At 53.4% G+C, this 19,149-nt stretch overlaps 7 protein-coding genes across 7 annotated transcripts; 4 read left to right on the plus strand and 3 right to left on the minus strand.

Annotated features, from left to right (window-relative positions):
• Positions 1–312: 312 nt before the first annotated feature.
• On the plus strand, positions 313–1,214 carry BU25DRAFT_427067 (uncharacterized protein; the record flags this gene model as incomplete). The annotated part of the gene is made up of 3 exons (XM_033699959.1): positions 313–583; positions 632–739; positions 793–1,214. 3 exons carry the CDS (start codon positions 313–315, stop codon positions 1,212–1,214), a joined length of 801 nt encoding a protein of 266 aa, XP_033567757.1.
• A 1,038-nt stretch (positions 1,215–2,252) lies between these two features.
• Positions 2,253–3,871, plus strand: BU25DRAFT_328949 (cytochrome P450 52A12; the record flags this gene model as incomplete). Its single annotated transcript, XM_033699548.1, has 3 exons — positions 2,253–2,361; positions 2,411–3,403; positions 3,453–3,871. 3 exons carry the CDS (start codon positions 2,253–2,255, stop codon positions 3,869–3,871), a joined length of 1,521 nt encoding a protein of 506 aa, XP_033567758.1.
• A 99-nt stretch (positions 3,872–3,970) lies between these two features.
• Positions 3,971–4,834, minus strand: BU25DRAFT_427069 (NAD(P)-binding protein; the record flags this gene model as incomplete). Its single annotated transcript, XM_033699960.1, has 2 exons — positions 3,971–4,159; positions 4,208–4,834. The coding sequence occupies 2 exons, from the start codon at positions 4,832–4,834 to the stop codon at positions 3,971–3,973; spliced, it is 816 nt and encodes a 271-aa protein (XP_033567759.1).
• Positions 4,835–5,084: 250 nt separating this feature from the next.
• Positions 5,085–7,104, minus strand: BU25DRAFT_381075 (uncharacterized protein). The gene is made up of 3 exons (XM_033699649.1): positions 6,924–7,104; positions 5,927–6,862; positions 5,085–5,875 (listed from the first exon to the last, which is right to left on the minus strand). The coding sequence occupies exons 1-3, from the start codon at positions 7,027–7,029 to the stop codon at positions 5,226–5,228; spliced, it is 1,692 nt and encodes a 563-aa protein (XP_033567760.1). The 5' UTR covers positions 7,030–7,104; the 3' UTR covers positions 5,085–5,225.
• A 793-nt stretch (positions 7,105–7,897) lies between these two features.
• BU25DRAFT_453319 (uncharacterized protein) lies at positions 7,898–10,601 on the plus strand (the record flags this gene model as incomplete). The annotated part of the gene is made up of 2 exons (XM_033700083.1): positions 7,898–8,093; positions 8,140–10,601. 2 exons carry the CDS (start codon positions 7,898–7,900, stop codon positions 10,599–10,601), a joined length of 2,658 nt encoding a protein of 885 aa, XP_033567761.1.
• BU25DRAFT_405439 (uncharacterized protein) lies at positions 10,559–11,467 on the minus strand. The gene is made up of 2 exons (XM_033699783.1): positions 10,660–11,467; positions 10,559–10,597 (listed from the first exon to the last, which is right to left on the minus strand). Exon 1 carries the CDS (start codon positions 11,228–11,230, stop codon positions 10,745–10,747), a length of 486 nt encoding a protein of 161 aa, XP_033567762.1. The 5' UTR covers positions 11,231–11,467; the 3' UTR covers positions 10,559–10,597; positions 10,660–10,744.
• Positions 11,468–14,367: 2,900 nt separating this feature from the next.
• BU25DRAFT_444276 (uncharacterized protein) lies at positions 14,368–18,718 on the plus strand (the record flags this gene model as incomplete). Its single annotated transcript, XM_033700033.1, has 2 exons — positions 14,368–14,493; positions 14,633–18,718. 2 exons carry the CDS (start codon positions 14,368–14,370, stop codon positions 18,290–18,292), a joined length of 3,786 nt encoding a protein of 1,261 aa, XP_033567763.1. The 3' UTR covers positions 18,293–18,718.
• Between the last annotated feature and the right edge of the window lie 431 nt (positions 18,719–19,149).

Raw genomic sequence — 19,149 nt, forward strand, 5'->3', positions numbered from 1 at the left:
GACTGTAACGGCATCAAGGTAGTATTGATAAGCAGCCAGCAGTAGACCTCACACAATTCTCGTTGGATTTGTCTGTAGCTGGCAACTTTGGTGCAACCTGAGGCATCAAGGTTCTTCAAATTGTCCGACACTTGGCGTTACAGCCCACGGATAGTGGCAACAGAAACAAAACAATGCATAAGGTGAAGCAACCCCCGCTCTCGGGCGCTGACTACATACATGCTACGCACCTGGAAGAGACTCCTAATGCCTGCATTCATACCGTACAAGTCGTTGCACGACGTTTCCCAGGTCAAGATCGGTGAGAGCAAGATGAAGAACGATCAACGGTACAACGCGCTGCGTAATCTCGATGACCAGTCTGACTCTAGCACTGAGGTGGGAGATTGGGAAGCAGAAGGTAACACGGAGCCTCGACAAACGAAGATGAGGGCCTTATGGAGCAGGTTGAAGCGGAGTCGCTGGTTGCTGGACACCGCACTACTTCTTGTCATCGTCGGATTGCTGGTGGAAAAGAGATGGAAACACAATCAGGGTCATCAGTATGAATTTGCCGGAGACATCACAGGCTTTGCGCCAGAATGTACGATTACACAAGAAGCAACAAGAGTGTGCGACTGATATGATCTAGTCTCGCAACAGGTCATTACCTTCAGACCAAACCCGATTTTCGCCCCGGAGAACGCCTCCGAATTCTGGAACAAAGATGTTCAGCAAGCATGGCTGAACATTGTACCGGGTATACATGCCGTCTTATCTCACAGTCTCATATGATGGTCTAACAATCAACAGAGGGGTTAGGTTACGTCGAGATCAAGGATCCTACGCGGCACGACAATCTTCCACAGCCAATCCACGACTATGTCAACAACACTGTGTTTACCACGTCGATGACACACCAGCTGCACTGCCTGTACACGATCCTCAACGCTTATAACACGATGTCGGTTGTACTTGACAGTCCGTTTCTGAAGGTTAACCCTATACAGCAGCCGTGGCATGTGAACCATTGCTTCGAGTATATCAGACAGGCTATCATGTGTGCAGGCGATGTTGCGCTGGAAGGCGCTGCAACCACCTTTCCGTTGAGTTCGAATGGAGAGGATCAAGGAGGCAGCGATGGTTGGGACGCAAAGCATGTCTGCAAAGACTACAGTCAGATTACGAAGTATCTTGAGGACAAGACGATCAATCATGTCAAGTGGATATCCTGAAATCAGCACGGAGATTGAAGTCTTGAGGGCTACCAATAGCAGTCATATCAATGCGACTTTCTTACGCGTACATGAGCATACTTTCGTATCCGGATTTCGAGCGCTCGAGTTTCCCAATCCCATACCGCCACCCGCGTACTATCAGCTTCAAATCACATGTCTCTCAATTCACCGATCAAGAATTCGGTGTAGGATCTACTTACCACGACCGACGCTTGCCAGCAAGTAAGCAAGTGTAAAAGCACCTTTCCCCAAGTGGTGCAAGTCGCGATCAGTCAACCAATCACAACGGCGATGTTCAAGCCTCGGAGTCAGGGGTATCGCTTCAACGGCATCTCCGAACGCGAAGACACCATTGCTCCGCTAGCTCGCGATGGGCGCAACGTCATGCGGAGTCGGGCTTTGAGTTCAGCCGCAGCGGAGCATGGCTCCTCTTTTATAGACATCTTTCGTTAGGCGCGTTCCAGGGTGGGTCTTAGAAGAAGTTAAGAAGTTTTCATGTGCCACATCCTTCCTGAAATTGATTACTATTTTCGAGCCGACGGAGGGAAGAAGCGCCTGCTCTGCACACCAATCACCGCATTACCCCAATCAAGACGCATAAGAGTTGGGCATATCTTGACCTGCTTGGACGACGCGAACTCAAGCGGACGGTGACTTGACTAAGTCTTCAATATTGCGATACAGAGCGCCTCGCGGGCAACGGGCTTTTCGGCAATTTCGACAACGCAAAGAACATCAAGAAAGGCAGCCGTCAACAAGAGCTTGGCTATTGTGAATAAATAACGTGGAAAGGTAGAAGCCAACTGTAACGCCTCGATATCGATAATCTGCATTGTGGCTGCAAGTCGAGACCTCTGCGCGCGTTGATCAACAACTACAAATCCTCCGAGACGGGTTCATCGCATCGTGTGTAACATCACGCATACAAGGATCGCGCCTTCGCATTCGACAAATGAGCCTCGTGCACTGTTACATCATCTAACAACTTCGAACATCACTTTTTCTCAACTTCCACCATCTCCACGACCACACAGCATGGCGCACTCGCCGCTTCTCTTTGTGCTTGCTGGCGCATTCACCGCGTACGTTTTCTATACACAGATCACACTATACTTTGCACGACGGCAGTTTAAGAAAGACAATGGTAGGTCCTTACGAAGCACATAGTCCCGCGCAACGCTAACGACTGATAGGCTGCCAGCCATGCACGAAGGTCTTCAATAAGGACCCCATCTTGGGCATTGATGTGATGCGCGTCATGGGCGCCAATAGCAAAAAGCACATCCTTTTGAAAGAGAATAAGAAGAGGTTTGAGCGCTTGGGCAACACCTTCCACACCAGAATGGCTACTCAGCCTGTCATCTCTACTTGCGAGCCCGAGAACGTGAAGACCATTTTGAGCTTGAAGTTCAAGGACTACAGCTTCGGTAACAGGACGAAGGGCTTTACACCGCTGTTGGGTCACGGCATCTTCAACGCTGATGGTGAGCGTTGGGCTAACAGTCGCCACCTTCTGCGACCGAACTTCACGAGGGATCAGGTCGCTGATCTTGAAGCTTTCGAGCGTCATTTCAAGCTCATGCTCAAGCACATCCCTAAGGACGGCTCAACAGTGGATCTGCAAGAACTCTTCTTCAGGCTCACGATTGACACTGCCACCGAGTTCCTATTCAACCACTCGACAAACACATTACGCATGGTTGGCCAGCAAGATGACAATAACGAAGATGTTATCTTCGGTAAGATGTTCAACTATGCCCAAGACGATATTGTGACCCGCCTCCGCCTCGGACCTCTTGACCGCTTCAGAAAGAATGTAAAGGGCGAAGAAGCGATCCGAGTTTGCCACGCGTACATTGACAAGTTTGTCGATGATGCTATTAGATTCAAGCAAAAGCAGGATGTGGAGAAGAAGGCAGGCTCGCAAAAGGAAGACCGTTACATCTTCATTCACGAGTTGGCGAAGCAAACGACCGACAGGAAGAGACTGAGAGATGAGCTTGTCAACATCCTGTTGGCTGGACGTGACACAACCGCTAGTCTGCTAAGCAATATGTTCTTCGAGATCGCGAAGCGACCAGACATCTACGCCAAACTAAGGGACGAGGTTGCCTTCCTGGAGGGACGTACACCGAAGTACGAAGAGCTGAGGAACCTGAAGTATTTGAAGTGGTGCCTAAACGAATGTAAGTCGCACAGCTCACAGACCTCAACCAGGCGACTAAGAACCACCAGCTCTACGCGTCAATCCCGTCGTCCCTGGAAACTCCCGCCTCGCCATCCGCGACACCGTCCTCCCCCTCGGCGGCGGCTCAGACGGCCAACACCCGCTCTTCGTCCCTAAGGGCACCACGATCGGCTACTCGCCTTACACCATGCACCGCCGCAAGGATCTGTACGGTCCTGACGCCGACGAGTACAAACCCGAGCGCTGGGAGAGCCTGCGTCCTGGGTGGGAGTACCTTCCTTTCAACGGCGGGCCGAGAATTTGCTTGGGGCAGCAGTACGCTCTTACGGAAGCTTCGTACGTGACTGTGCGACTGGTGCAGGAGTTTGCAAAGATGGAAAGTAGGGATGCGGGGCCGTGGGAGGAGGGGTTGACATTGACTTGTTGCTCGTTGAATGGGACGAGGGTGGGGCTCACGCCTGCTTAGGGGCGCCTGGAGCAATCTCAGTCTCATTATCTTACATCTTCTTCCTCCAAATATTATAAACTTGAACCATGTCACCATCCCACTTCCCCAAAACCCTCTCTACCATTTCCTCACCCGTCCCCACCCCCGATCAGTAACCCCCTCGTTACCAAAATACCTCCCACTAATCCTCTCCGCACTCTCGGTACCCAGTCCAATATCCTTATCTCCTCCAGCTCCTAGCTCACCAATAGCCAACCTCACCGGGATCCGCGCACCCTCCTCCAGCGTTTTCGGCGGCCTACCCACCTGATGCCCCATATCCGTGTCTACTTAGCCCGGACAACAGTAATTTACTACCACATCTGAGTTCTCTCGTGCCAGCACGACTGTGAGAGCGTTGATGAGCGCTTTGCTGACCTGGTAGCTTTTGGGCGGACTGCCGAAGCCTGCGTCTTTTTGTGCGTCGGCGCCCTGTTTGACGGCGTGAATGTATTGGTCGGCAAGGCTGTCGACATCCTGGATGCTTTTGACCGACCGGAATTTGGAGGCGGTGGGGGCGGAGTAGTCGTTCAGTTGACAAGCGGTCGAAGATACGTTGACGATCCTCGCATTGCGGCTGGGGGATGAGGAGAGGAGGGCCTGGCACATGTCTCGCGTGCCGCGGTAGTTTACGTCGATGACTTGTTCCGCAAGATCTGGTGTTTCTTGGTTGTTGTTGTTTATGCCCGCGTTGTTGATCAAGACGTCGACATCTTTGATGCTGCTGAAGAAGGACTTGATTGACAATTGGTCTCCAATGTCGAGTTTGCCATAACGCACTTCGTTGGGTGGAGACGCTTGTACGCCCAGATCACTGCCGGAGCGGGAGGTTGCGATAATAGTCAGGGGTGAGGTGTGTTGCGTTTTGGCGAGGAGTTGGATTATGCCTTGGCCGATGCCGCGGTTTGAGCCTGTGACGACGATAGTGAGGTTCTTGGACATGTTAATGAGGGACTCCTTAATCGTGAATGTTGCAGTTTGTTTCTTTCTGCGATCGTCTGAGAGCGTGTTCTGTTCCTTTGTAGTGTTGAATTGAGTCGTGATGTCAACCCAGATGGATGACGCAACTAGCAGTGCGGTAGACGATCGTCTTGCCGCTGCTGGAAACTGCTTCTTCGTTAGTAACTTTTCGCTGGTCATGTCACATTCTCGACGCTTATGCAATTGCGAGAGACTCAAGCTTAGGGTTGTGGTCGTAATTTGTGTGGATTTGTTCGTATGTGTTGAGGTGTCTGGATCTGAACGTGAGCATGGACCATCTAACCTAAGGACAAGATCGCTTCCTAGTCCACTCAACCTGCGGCGTTGATGTCTTTTGATCATCTTACACAACCTACAACTCGTTGTGCTCAGGCACATCCGGCTTCTTGACCTCAACCTGGCAGACTGCTGGTGTACCAACCTCCATCCTGTACACACACTTCTCTTCCTCGACGATCTTCCAGATCTCATCATTCTCAGCGCACGCCAGGATGACAGTAGTACTGCGATTAGGACCGTTCCAGCAATGCTGACCGTTCTCATACTTCAGCGCGATCCTCTCACCGCTACCGAGGCCCCTTCCATCAGCTGGCAATGTCTCATCAACGGTGACGATCTCGATTCTGGCAAAGTTGCCCATGCCAGTGTGCGCACCGCCCTTCTTCGGCTTCTGAGTCGTCTTGCTGAGGAAGCAGTGCTCGTATGTGTACTCACCGCTGTCTTGATTGACGCAACGGCCATTGAGGGCGCGGAAGATAGAGTCGGGGCCGTAGTCTTTGGTGAGGTCTTCTTCGTGCTTTGTGAGCTCGGTCTTGTCGTTGTTGAGCTCGCGCGTTGCGGAGTCGAGCTGCGCCTTGGCGTCTGTGACAGCTTTGGACTCGGGGCTGTCGGTGTTGGGGTTCGCGAGGATGCCGTTCTCAATCAGTGTTACTCGGAGGTCGCGAAGCTTCGCGTCAACCCAGCTACGGACAGACTCGGGCAGATAGTTCTCGAATTGATAGACTGTATACTGTTAGCAGGAGCTCTCATATGCAAAGTTGTGTTGATACTTACGAACGTCAACATCCGACTCCTCGACAGTCTCAAACTCCTCCCACTTGATGGCGTTCTCAGAGTCAGGCTTCAGGATCTCGTCGAGGTCGCGATCGCGTGCAGCGTCCGGTCCAGGCCAGTCCTGTGCGGCGTAGTCCTCCCATGCTTTGACAGCGCGCTTGACACCCTCATCGTTGAAGTTGGGGTTGTACTCCTCCTTGAAGCGCTTCAACATGCCCTCGAGCTCGTCAATTCTCCCCTTGGCAGCATCACGTTCTCTACGGACACGCTCGACATTGTCAGTGAGCTCTTGAATCCTCTCTTTAGCCAGACTAGCCAGCACTGTGACCTTCCCACCCTTGCCTGCGCCCTTGACCACCTTGCCCTTCTCCGCACGCTCGATCTCTGCCAAGCTCTTCGTCAACGCATCCACCTTCTTTGTCTGGCCTTCGATCTGTGCCTTTAGAGTGGATATCCGGTCCTCGACCTCCTTCCGCAAGCGTCCAGACTCGGCAACCAGCTCCTTCCGCTTCTGTCTTGCATTGTTCAAGCTCTTCTGCCGCGCGTCGTCCTGCTTCCTCCACTCCTTGCCAATTGTCGCGCACTGGTCTGGGCACTTCACGCCGCCGACGCCCTCGTATTCGTCGCTACCATCACAGCATAGCTCGTAATCACACTTGCCGTCGTTGACGCTCGTAAAGGGAATGTAGCTTGGCATGTGGCCCTTGTTCTTGCAGTAGAAGCCAGGCAGGGCTAGTGTTTCGTCGAATGACCCAGGCTCCCTTCTCGACGGTTGCGGTGGAGAGAGCGGGGAGATGTAGGAGCATGCGGAGGTGCCAGGCTCGTCTGAGCCGTCGGGGCAATCGCAGTAGTCATCGTTCAGTCGGGCGATGTCGAGCTTGATGCTGGGATTCGAGATACAAGTGAATGTGTCGGGGTCTTTGTAGAATTTGGCGACTACGTTGCTCAATGTCAGCTTTCAACATCACGTAGGTAGCTTCAACTGTGTGGAGCATACACTCAGGACCTACACCACGCGGCCGTGGAGGGTCTGACGCCGCATTTGTAGTGCTGGCGAGAAGAGTGAATAGCAACACAGTCGACGAAAGTGTTTGTCCCCCCATCTTTGCTCGTGTGTGGAGGAATTGAAGCTTCCAAAGATGGAGGAGCTCTGAACATGTGGCAGGAAGAGGGTCCAGTGGCCCGTGCGACACACGACCGTTTCGTCTCCGCATCGACTTGACGACCTCCACCGTCACTCAATGATCATCTTCAGAAGTCAGGCCACTGCCAAGAAGTGGAGAACAGGGCACATATCCGTCAACAAGAGCACTCAAACGTTCGGCATTAGTTCTCAGCGTGTCGCGGCACCAAGGATGTCCCCAAATGTCCATGTCACGACTACTGCAGAATTAGTGTGCGTATTCGATGTCAAGCAGGCCATGTCTTAAGTATCTCGCGTCTGCTCTTAGCCTCTCCATATTTCCCAGCACTTCTATCGGTCGTATGTCTTCCCCCCCCCCCCCCTCTTCTTGAAGTTTTTGTGAGGTTCACGCCTCAAAAGACTCGCATTGGATGCATGGCAAACGCAAGATCGCATGGAGGTCACCTCCAGTCTGGCCCTACCACCAATCATAGCTTCCAAAAGCACGTCTTTTTGGCTGATGATGCAAGAGCGAACGATGCATAGAGAGGTGCTGCAGCTCTTGTGAAGCGGTCGAGGCTTGCCGCCAGTGCAAACGCCCAGCATGACACCTCCTATTGCTCGGTTCGAGCATACGCTGCATGCGGGACATGCATGTGTATGACTGCCTTGTAGGTTCGCGGTGCATTTCGTTTGCAATGTGCGGCATTCTGATCATGCACCATGACATGCAGGCCTTTGAGGTATATGGAGTACTCGCCCTTCCCATCAACATCATCACATTGATCTCTACACCGGAATCTTTCGACCCTATCATACAATATTCTGCATTACCGTTCTGCTATAACATGACACACAAAGCCGAAGACGAAGTGGACTGGAGTGACGGCACTCTGGACGACCCACCGTCCACGTCCACTGGCGCATCAGGGGATTCTGGCTATGTCAGTTCTGCGGTGCAAGAGGACGACGGTCTTGACTATCTCTTCGAGCCCCAGGAGGAAGGCGAGTATGATGTACCACGTCGGACAGCTCTGCCTCCAGGTATGCTGTGCTTTCCGGTGGTAGTTCTTCCGCTGACTGTGACCAGCACCTGGGCATCCGACTCTGACACGCGCCCAACGCGCCCACATTGGCGTTCGCCTCAACCGTCACCAGCCCTCAGAGCAAGGCTATGCTCATTTTGATCTCTACCAGGCCAATCAAAAGGCTTACGAAGCTACCTTTCTCAAGCAATTCGTCAATCATGCTTTGCATCCTTCCCAAATCGAGAGATGCTTCCAGGATGGCGCCAACGCCTATTCGAACATGCAGAAGTACATCGCATCCGTATCCGCCAACATCAACGGTGTTATGAACAAAATGACCTGGAATGCTCATTGTCGCGCCGTCAATCTACTTGCCAACGCTAGCAAAGATGGAGCACCGTTCTGGGACATTGGTTCTTTTGATCGAAACATCTTTGCGGAGTTCGATCCGAACAACACCGCTCTTGTAGCACACAAGACGAACGAGTCGGCCGAAATTGTCAGCGCTGCGGCCGAGCCTAGGATCCTGAGTGATCTCCGCAAGTTTCAGGACAGTGGTCGCCATGACAAGTCCTCACAACCAGTTTCGGCAGAGACACCTCAGCCGAGTATTGAGATGCCTCCCCCTGGCTTCCCGCAACTCGAAAGGCTCTTCGAAGAGTTTGGAGAAGATGCCTTGAGCGGCCACCACCATACCAAAGACATCGTGCCCAGTCAAGAGCAGATCGATCCGGTACCTACATGGCCCACACGGCTACTCAATGACCATAAGCGGCGACTGATACAGAAATCGCCACAGGTCTCCCGGCGTGCACTGCCTGGTATTCGAGCAGTCATCGCTGAAGCGATCTCCCAAGGCTTTCGTCCTACGGATCCAGATCTTCAAGGGCTTATCGTTGACATCGAGTCTCGAGAGCAATCTGAAGCAGCGCCTGTGCAGATGTCTGAGGAAGTCTCCGTTGCTGAAGACAGCCAAAAGGTAGTCTCAAAAACGCAGGAGTCCAACCATGGCAAGATACGGAATAGAGAGCAACATGCTCCTATTCGAATGTTCAACAAGCCGATCGAACCGTCGAGGAAGAAGCGCAAGGTCGATGCGACCACACTCAGTATCACAGGTCCATCGCGCTCAACGGAGAAGCCGACCCGCACTCACAAGCTGAATCTCAGCATCTCTAGCTTTTCGAGATTACAGCTCAAGCAAAACAAGTCCAAACCGCTAAAGCAGAAGATCTCTCAACACGCGGCAGCATTTCCCATCGACCCAGAGCCTCTCCCACCTCACCCGAGCGGTTCCAAAACCCTAGAACCGCACCAGCAGCTTCCTCCTGGCGCATACTTCGAGCCCAACTCCCCATCTGAGAAGCTCGTCTGGCCCTGCGATATCAACCATGCTATGGGCCACTACTACAATGCCGGCGACCGCAAGAACTGCCCTGGGTGCTTCACCGCATTCTCCGACAACATCAACGCTAAAGTCATGGACTTCTACCTCCCCTCGCGCACACACTTCCACCAACCAAATCCCACCCGCTGGCGGCCCAGCAAACCCTTCGGCCGCTTCGGTCGCGCCCGCCGCTCCGCGCACCTCAGCCACAACAGCATCGCAAAGGAAGCATACTGGCCTGCCATTATCGCCGGTGCAAACGATGATGATGCGCGTCAGACCGCTGTTGATGCTGTAATCGAGCAACTCAAGCCCAAACCACGCAAAGAGCCCACCCCTGAACCCACACCCTCACCACCGCCCGATCTCGGCCCCCACCTCTCCAACTCGTCAACAATGGAGCACGGCCAAGACCTGCCCTTATGCGCATACTTCTCTGCGCGCTCGTACCACGAAGAGTTCGCCTGGCGGTGCGACATCAACCACGCTTTGGGTCGGTACTACCTCGCTGGCGACAAGCGGACGTGTCCGGGTTGCGGGAGCAATAAGAGTGAGTTGGGGAAGCATACGGAGATGGATTTCTACATGCCGCTGGGCGTGATGGTGAGGCAAGAGGTTAGGATGGCGAAGTGGAAGGCGCGGAAGCCGTATAAAATGAGGGAGGGAGACAAGGGGAGGGGCGAAGGGAAGAGTGTAAGCCCGAGTCATAATCAGATTGCGAGCAAGAAGTACTGGGAGGCGATTGATGCGGGCAAGACACAAGAGAATGCTCTGAGCTTCGCGATTGAGGAGACGGATAGCTATTTCGATGAGAAGGAAGACGAGGCGGCGAGGAAGATGGAAAAGCGCAACAAGGCCGAGGAGACGAAGAGTGAGAAGGCACTTCGCAAATTCGACGCTCGGACGTCTCGAAAACAGCCAACTACTGCTGACTCCGAGCAGTCAGACGACGACGAAGGCGCGGGCTATATTATCTCCTACGGCAGAAATGCGAATCATGAAGATCTCAGTGACGAGGAGATGGACCACGCGGAAGCGTACGAGATAGAACACGAGATGAACGGTGCTAGTCTGGTGGAAGATGTGGTCGAAACCTCTTCTGATGATGAGACGAGCTCTGTGTCGGATAGCGAGTGAGCATACCAGTGGCTATGTACGATACCTAAATGAGTTCGTTCTCACATGTTGTGAATAGGAAGTTGAAGAACGCAGCGATGACGAATCCGAGTAAGACGAATCCGAGTAAGCTGAAGCCGCAGATTATCATACCAAGGCTCGGGCTAGACAGGCAGTTCCTTGGAAAGCAAAGTATGCGATCGAAGCAGAGCCAGCAGATAGTCCACGCGAAGATGAGATGCCACAGCATGCCCATGCCGCCGTACGGTACGTTGTAGCACGAAGCAAGTGCAGGGTCTACCGGGCTGGAGGCATTCGTTTGAGAAGTTGAGCTCATCGTAACGTTCAAGATTGCGGTATCGTCCAGCTGCCAGGTGTTCTTGCGTACCTCGATGGCCTCCACGGTGTGCGCTGCGAGGTCGCCACGGTTTTGGTACCTTATGTGGGTCTGGAGGTTGTCGATAATTGTGTGAGCGATGAGAGAAACGGTCAAGACTGGCAAGGAGGCTGTCACTAAGATGTAACGACAGACGTAACGGAAGTTGAGCGACGTGATGATGCGTACGAAGTAATGCTTGTAATGGAAGGAAGAAGAGAAGTGACGGGCTTGGACGAGATGCTGCTGTTGTTTGTACCTCCCGCTTTGCCATTGTCGCGCCTGCTATCTATCGATTACGCCAAAAAGTAGGTATACCCGAGATACCCACGCATCGCGGCTTCTCTGACGCATGCCACCTACCTTCTCACTGTCAGGAACCGTCAGATTGAGTTGCATCATAGCATCGAGTCAGATGCTGCATTCCTTCCTGGGTGTCGTAACTTCCTCCTAGGTGAGAGAAAGGCAGCCAAGGCTCGCTGAATATAATCCAAGTGAGTGAGTGAGTGAGTGATTTAGTGAGGCACAATGCAGATGTCGCGTTAGATGTGCGGTTGCTGTGCCAGGTTTGGTAACGTCAATATGGTCGATTTCGCGGTCAGCTGTGCATGGCTCTGTGGAAACTTATACCAAGTTGAGCAGGTCGATAACGTAGTGTACAGCCTCAACACAGTACCATTGATGCAGTCAGCGTTATGCTGTCGCATTTGCATTTGGATGCTTGGAGAGATGGATCTGCAGACGGAAGGTGCCTGACCGTCACGTGGCACTTCCCCCCTCACTGAAAGAGACATCTGCAAGTCGATCTTGGAGTCTCGAATCTCGATTTGCAACTCAACCCGCAAGGCCGTCAGCAAACATTTGAAAGCCCAATTTTAATCTCGGTCTCCTCTTGGCAGGGGTGCTCAGTCGAGTTGAGCTGCTGTTGACGTCACAGCTGTTCGGCTCACCTTTCGTAGTTTAGACTGAGTGAGAGGGAAGTGGAGCCGGCAGACGCATCAGCACCCGGCAATATGGTGTTCAACGTCTTGTTGTGTCAACAGTCAAGATAGTTGAGGCTACAGTTGATCGTTGAAGCCGCAGTCAAACCTTTTGAAATGTGAGTATCGTCGATAAGCACAACAAATCTGGTCGGCGACATCAACTGCAGCGATGATGCTCGAAGATGGAGTTCGCTGGCGTCCAGGGTGGAGTGAGTCCTTTTCTCATCATTCAAAGATTGTGCGCGTCTCGCCGAAGGACAAGGTTCGTGCCGTAAACATCTTCAGATTCTCCGCACATCCAGACGTCCAGACCGGTGAATAGATTTGACCTTACCTCATCAGCAATTTCGCAGGCCGTTGCGCGAACTTACAGCGTGCTCGTCGCGTGCCGATTTGCTGAACCAGCCAATGGGAACCTCACGTCTGGCAGGGCTGAGATAGCGTAGATCCTGGTCTAATTTCGCAGACGGCAGGCAGATGGATCGTCATTCGCATCGCGGATGCGGTAGCGAGTGCAACTTTCTCTCAATGGTATGAACTCAGCTCGACATTGTGAGTGGTTCAGCTTGCTGTTCAGCTGCGAATTTCCGGGCTGCCGGTAGTTATCACGACTTCACGCTATTGAGATCTCTTCCCGTATTCGCCAATCCATGTGAGGGGAAGCAAGACTAGTTGTCGCTGGGCGTCAGGACCGATACTGCCTCTGTATCTGTTGCAACGGTGTTCGAGCGGGAACGGGAGTCAATCCCGTTGAGTGAGTTTTGAGCTCTGCCCCACTACTTTAATGGAGAAGGTGATGTCGTCGCCGAAGGCAAGAAAAGTCAAACACGATTCGGTACGCCTCGTGTTGAGCTGCATCTGCAGCAGGGAACGGGAAGCAGCACATGCGGGAGGAACGAGAGCTGTGTCGATGCCGGGGTGCTAACTACGTACCTCCGGAGATGAGAAGCGCCGTGGGTGTCTTGGAGAAGAAGGTACAGTTGCAGTGACTTCTGGCGGCTCCCCGCAGCATTTGTGGTCAGCGTTCGTTGGTGCTCCAGATGTGCTCGGTCATGTTGCTTATAGACTTGCAGTGGTACAAAGAAAGGAGAGATGGTAAGACAAAGGGCGGTTAGGCCAGGAGGTCGTGGCGGCCATCTGCTCCAGGGCAATGGTTCGCGGGTGATTCGTTCGCTTGGTGAGTCTAGCGGCTTCAGGAACGCAGTGGGCGCTTGACCCTGACTGTCAGGAGAAGTAGCCTCCCCGCATTCCTCGCGATTGTGCAGTCTTGAGCTGATGGATTCAAATGTAGGCTCTGTGATATGACTGTTGTTTGTTTGTTTGGTACAGCATGAGTATGACGGCGAAGTGAAAAGAGCTTTTTGATGACTGCATGCAGGTCGGGCAAAGCCTGCGGGAGGGGCTGCAGGTACAGTCCCGGACTTTGCGTTTCAGGGGAGCTCGCGTGCTGATTGGCTATAAATGTTTCGCTGTACCACGCGTCACGGCGCGCAAATGGCTTCGCCGTTGTCACAGTCGCCGCCGCTGTCGTCCACAAACCTTTGAGATCAAGCAATGCAGGTTCTGAGTCGTGCGCGGGTGAGTCGTGAAGGTGAAGCATTTATGGGTTGTTTGTTGTCCTTAGGGAAAAGGGAATGCACAAGGCGCGACAGCGGGCTGACGCTACTGACGCTAGTACCCGTTGTTTTTTCCTTTCTCCCCTGGGACGGCGTGGGTTTGGGCTGATGAGGCAGCCAGCCGTGCTCGATCAGGATGCCTGGCGCCGCGGTGGGCAAAGAACCGACGCCGGCATATGGCCCGCGCGGCACGCCTGCGCTGGACGTGTCGCAAAAGTGCCCCATACATGCGGAAATGAAGCTTAGTGGAAATGAACCTTGTTCCTAGTCGATTTGCTTGTCACTCCCCCAGGCCCAGTGTCTGCAGCCCACGCTCCTTCAAGGCTTCTGCCGTCTCTCTGGTCGGGAGATCTGCTGCACATTCCTTTCCTTCACTGCCAAACACCCGCAACGCGCATGCCGACACTCCTTCACCTGTTGACTCCAGCTGTATACACTCCTTAATTGCAACTCGCTGCAATAATTTACTGTTTAGACGCCTTGCCGCCAACCGAGAGACCCCTCGAGTAACCCTTTGTGACCCGCCAGCCTGCAAGTGTTAGAGACACTGCTCGACCAAGACAACCACACCTCTCGCGCATCCCGGGAAAAGAAACATCGAAATCTATAGCGCCACCACAATCCATATTTGTTGTTCCTGCCTCGTGCGTCCGCCACTACATGGAGCTTGCGCCTGCTCCTTCCCTCTAAACCGGCACTTGTCGCTCACGGGACACAACGTGCTAGAAGGCGCAGGAGATCATCTGGAGATCCGGGTATGTCGAATTAATTCTCTACTTTTTCTATGTCGACAAAGTAATTGTACATGCAAGATGTATGCAGGGCACATCGCTAACGTAGTCCGCGCGACCAACAGACTTTCCACTTCCGAGCCTATCTACCAATCCCCTGCGTCGACTCGACCAGCAATTTTCCTGACAGACGCAGCAATAGCTAGCGTGCGACGATTTAATACTGCGCGTAGTCGCACTTCTCCGTAAGACTCCTCCGCCATGAATCGCCCATGCGTTCACCAAAGGTTTGGCTCTACCTTGAGCCAACTTCTGTCCTTCAATAGACGTTGCTAATACGTCTCAGATAACCCAGACCACCTTCATGGGGTTCCTTAGCCGGAAGAAGGACAAGGCTCCTGGGGACGATGTTTCTATCACGAAAAAGACAAAAAAGGGAAAGAAAGGCCAGCAGGAAGAGGTCACACCAGACTTTGATTTGGGGTCAGCATTGCCTAGCACAGATGACTTCCGAACAAGTCTGATCATGCCTGGCCTGTCCACGCGCTTCAGCATGCTAAGAGAGCAGGATGATCCGAGTTCGAAGATAGGTAAAGCAAGCGACGACAGCGTTCTTACACCAAAACGATCATCTCGACTTCACGAATTCGGCTTCGCCCCTGGTGGGCTCTCTGATATTGCAGAAGTATCGTCGCTCAGTGGATCAATTCGGCCGCCCTTTGCCATCGAACGCACGAACTCTTTCGACAGCGACAAGACTGGAGATGAATCAGGCAACATGATGAGCCGGGCTAGGCCTGGTGAGGGTAACGTCTTGTTCGGTGGCCGTCAGAAGATCTACATGATCTCCAATAATAGCAGCTCGAAGGGTCCAGGACGAACACTCTACGACGACGACGTGAACATGTCGGCCTACCAGCGCTTGCGCGCAGAGGAGAAGGAGAGGTTAAGGCAAGAGGCGGAGGCACTGAACGACCAACACTCAGAGCCATCGAGCCCAACAACACTCAGCCAGAAGAGGGAGACCTCATCTTCCACCAACTCTGGCCCTGAGAACACTCGCACGTCGACTGCCGCAACATCAATAGCATCCCAAGGCGTCAGCGATGCTCCTGTAACCTCTCCAGCCCTCCCTCCGTCAGCAGGGCCTTTCCCAACGGCTGATTTGAACCGTTCAACAACCAAGGGACGAAGGCTTTATGACCAAGGACTCGACCAGCACATCCAAGAGCAGCAATCATCAGCCATGAACAGGCTGAATTCGATACAGAGAGCTCGAGCGCCAACGGGACGATCGACCCCGCCAATTCCACTTTCCCAAACACGGTCTGCGACAAGTTTGAACGATCGATTCCACCGGGGTCCCATGTTTCGGTCCGACAGCCCAAATGCACTGGGACACCCTGGTGTCGTGAGAAATAATTCTCAGCTGTCTAGTGGCGGTTCCAGCCCGGTTGTGCCTCAAATCCAGTCCCCTCCACCAGCCAGTCCGGTGATCAGTGATCACGAGGAGAAGCAGCCTTTGACCGCTGCTCTTCAGCAAGGCGATCGTGGGAAGGCGACCGCAATGGGTGCATTTAACAAGCCTAAGGAGGCTTTCAGCGAGCAACAGTATGCGGAGCGTCTGCGTCGCATGCAATCTGAGCGAGAAGCTCCTCGGGAAGTGCCTGGATTCCCGGCTCCCGTCATGGAGCCTGTACCTAACTCCGAGAAATCACCTCCTAGGAAGCCAACCCTCAGGGAGCGTGCAGAGCAGGAGAGACGAAAGCGAGCTGAAAGCGTAGGACGACCAAGGTCAGAATCCTCTGCATCATCCACCGAGCCAAGTCAGGCCACATCAGGTGTTTCCGTATTCCAGGCTGCTGCGAGCCGGATGAAGGCTGCTGCCAACGCTGCGCAGGCCCAGCCATCGACTGAAGCTGCACAGCTTCCTCAGCAGCAAAAGTCACCTGATCAGCCAATGGGTGCTACTTTCTTCACCGCTCAGGATTCGAGCGACGATGAAGAGCCAGCTCTGACAAGGCCCACCACTGCTCGCACTGTAGAGGCTGCTCGCCGTTTCGAGAACTTGCCTATAGCGACTGGCCCAGCGCCTCCTATCTTCGAGCATCCTGCCATGCGGTCTCGCAACGTTTCAGAAGAACATGTCCCACAAGCAGCCTCTCAAGGTCCTAGCCCAATGCTACCTCAAGGCCTGTCACCCAAACCTGATCAGGTGGCAGACGGAGGAATTGATTCCCCTACACTAGGGCCCAACAATGGAGGGCTTAGCGGTCTGATCCGTCAACATCTCCGCAGTGACAGCAATGTGTCCTCCAATTACGGTGAGACTGATCAGCACACGGCTGCGCCCACATCGGCTGCACCGGTCGGCCTTGCTATTCAAACTCAAGACATTGGTCTGCAGTCACGACAGCCGGGATCTGATTCTGCTACACCAGCGCCCTCTAACTACAGTCATTCCAATCCTTGGGATCTGGACGACCTTGATAATCCCTACCGCAACGACCGTGGTTCCTTCAGCTCAGGCAGCCCTGTTGATGGACAGCGAATGCAACCCAATAATAATGCCGGTTTGAGCCAGCAGTGGGAGTCGAGGAGGAACCACGAACGCATCGCTAGTAACGAGACAGAAGCAGAACATGAGGCATTCCAGCGTGATCTCGCTCAGCGCCAGCGCCTCATTCAAGAAAACCTTCGCGCTAGGGCCGAGGGCCGCTCTACAAGCCCTGCACCTGGCCCATCAGGTGGACTCAAGAACGCTCTGAATATGCTTCGCGCCAAGTCGAGTCGCGAATCGTTTGCAGTTGTCGAAAGGCAGCAACCAGATGTGTTACACAAGGGACTGCGAAAGATGACTCTGGGAACCGGATCAGGCAACGCCAGTACTACCTCGTTGGTCGGGTCCTACATCGGCGAACACTGGAAGGCTGAGATGCCTTCGCTGAAATCAAAGTCTTCCCGCTTGGGGCAGCAGAATGAGGATGACTCGCAGCGTGGCTTGGAAAGCCGACAGCGGTCTGGAACAGACAGCAGCCGGATGGGACGACCGGTGGGTCGCTCGCCTCCTATGACAAGCAGGAGTTCCACTCGTGAGCGTTCTGGGTCTGGCACTTCGTCTGGCCGCTCACGAAGCCGTGCTGGCCAGTACCGCGAGGATGTTGAGAACGCTTACCCTTTGCCCACTGACAGGCCGTCTGTTGACAGCCAGGGTCGCACGCGATCGCGCAGCAACAGCTACTTCGAGTCGAAGCACTTGCACCCAATCCAGACGAATACCTCTCACCCTCCGCTTCCAGTCCCTTCCGGCATTCCTCAGCCCAAGTACTCGCCAGGTATGCCGATTTCTCCAAGACCTTCTCCTGGCGGCTACAACAGCCCAAGCATGAACGCTTATCAGCCTCAAGCTTCGCCGGTGCCTCCTTTCTCTGCCAACCACACTCCTCCTACCTCGAACCCTACGACACCGAACGCGACTGCCTTCAACCCAGGCGCTGTTCAGCCACTCATCAGACAGGGTATGTTGCGCAAGAAGTCCATTGCCAAATCGGAGATCTCAGAGCCCGTCTTTGTATCCACCACATCTGTCATTGACACAGTCAATCTTCCGGCCGGTGCATCTTTGAAGAACGGTTCCGAGCCCTATGTACCGCCTCCGGTCCCACCGATCAACCCCAAGAGGCGTCGTTTCGGCTTTGGTCGTTCTGATAGCGAGAAGTCTTCTGATGGACCAACAAGCCACTCAGATCTTGACGCTCCACGAGCGCCCTACGCTGAGCCAGCGCGCACAAACTCATCTGACGCAGGGAGTCAAATTCCGCAACCCAGGAACTATCTCAGAAAGAGTTCGAGCGAGAGCAAGAGCCTCCACAGCATGGCGCAAGGCCAAACTGGAGCTGTCCCAGCCATGCCTCCTACAAGCTTCCTTGGACGTAACAACTCTGCTCCTCGCCCTATTAACGAACAGCCCATCGCTCAGCAGAATATGGATGGTGCCATGTTTTAATCATCCTATTTCGAACTGCTCCTTGCCACAGGACAAGTCACTTCTGCCTACCTGTACTGGTATGGCTCAAAAGCAACGCTTCTTCTCGACAGGGATTCAGATTGTCTTCTATCTGAACTCTTACATTTCTGCGTTTTGTCTAACTTATATTTGTCGTCTGCGATCACGGCCTGGCTTTTGTCTCTTTCTTTCATACTGCAATATACCTCACGGTCTGTCCTGTTTAGTGTTCTTGGATCTCTTCAACGGTCAAAGATAGGGTCATTCGGAATAGTACGGAGTCTCTATACATGCTAGATTGCGACCTGACACCGGGCTGGACACGGTGTTTACGGAAACCGCTGGCTACATTTCTTTCATTATACATTCGGGAGGTCAACTGCTGTACTACTAGTCGAGCATCTCTTGTGACTACTCTGCCACATCAGCACCGAATCACACGTTGCACCACAATCTATCAAAGATCAACAACTCGATGCTTCGACTTCTTCACGCTTTCGACTTACATCCAACTTACACGAGCTACAGCAACACCAACTTACTCGTCGCCACAGACTTACTCATGCTCTTATGCATGAACATGAAGAGCCCCTGAACCCTGCGTGCTCCACCCGTTTGCCGTTCAGCCATCGTCACGATGGTGCGGGAACCCACCAAAAGCGTAAATCACAAGCGCGAAGTTTACAAACAGCAAGGCAACCCACTACGAAACCACACTCGTGCCTGCGAGCCAGAACATGTCCACGATAGAGCCTCTGCACGTTGCAGCGACGAGCGCTGCACGAGTGACATCAAGTTAGGCCAAGGATAGTTGCGAATACGGCATTGCAGCGAACTGGTGCTGAGCAACGATAACC

Source organism: Macroventuria anomochaeta, assembly GCF_010093625.1.
Source record: "Macroventuria anomochaeta strain CBS 525.71 unplaced genomic scaffold BU25scaffold_1, whole genome shotgun sequence".
NCBI lineage: Eukaryota > Fungi > Ascomycota > Dothideomycetes > Pleosporales > Didymellaceae > Macroventuria > Macroventuria anomochaeta.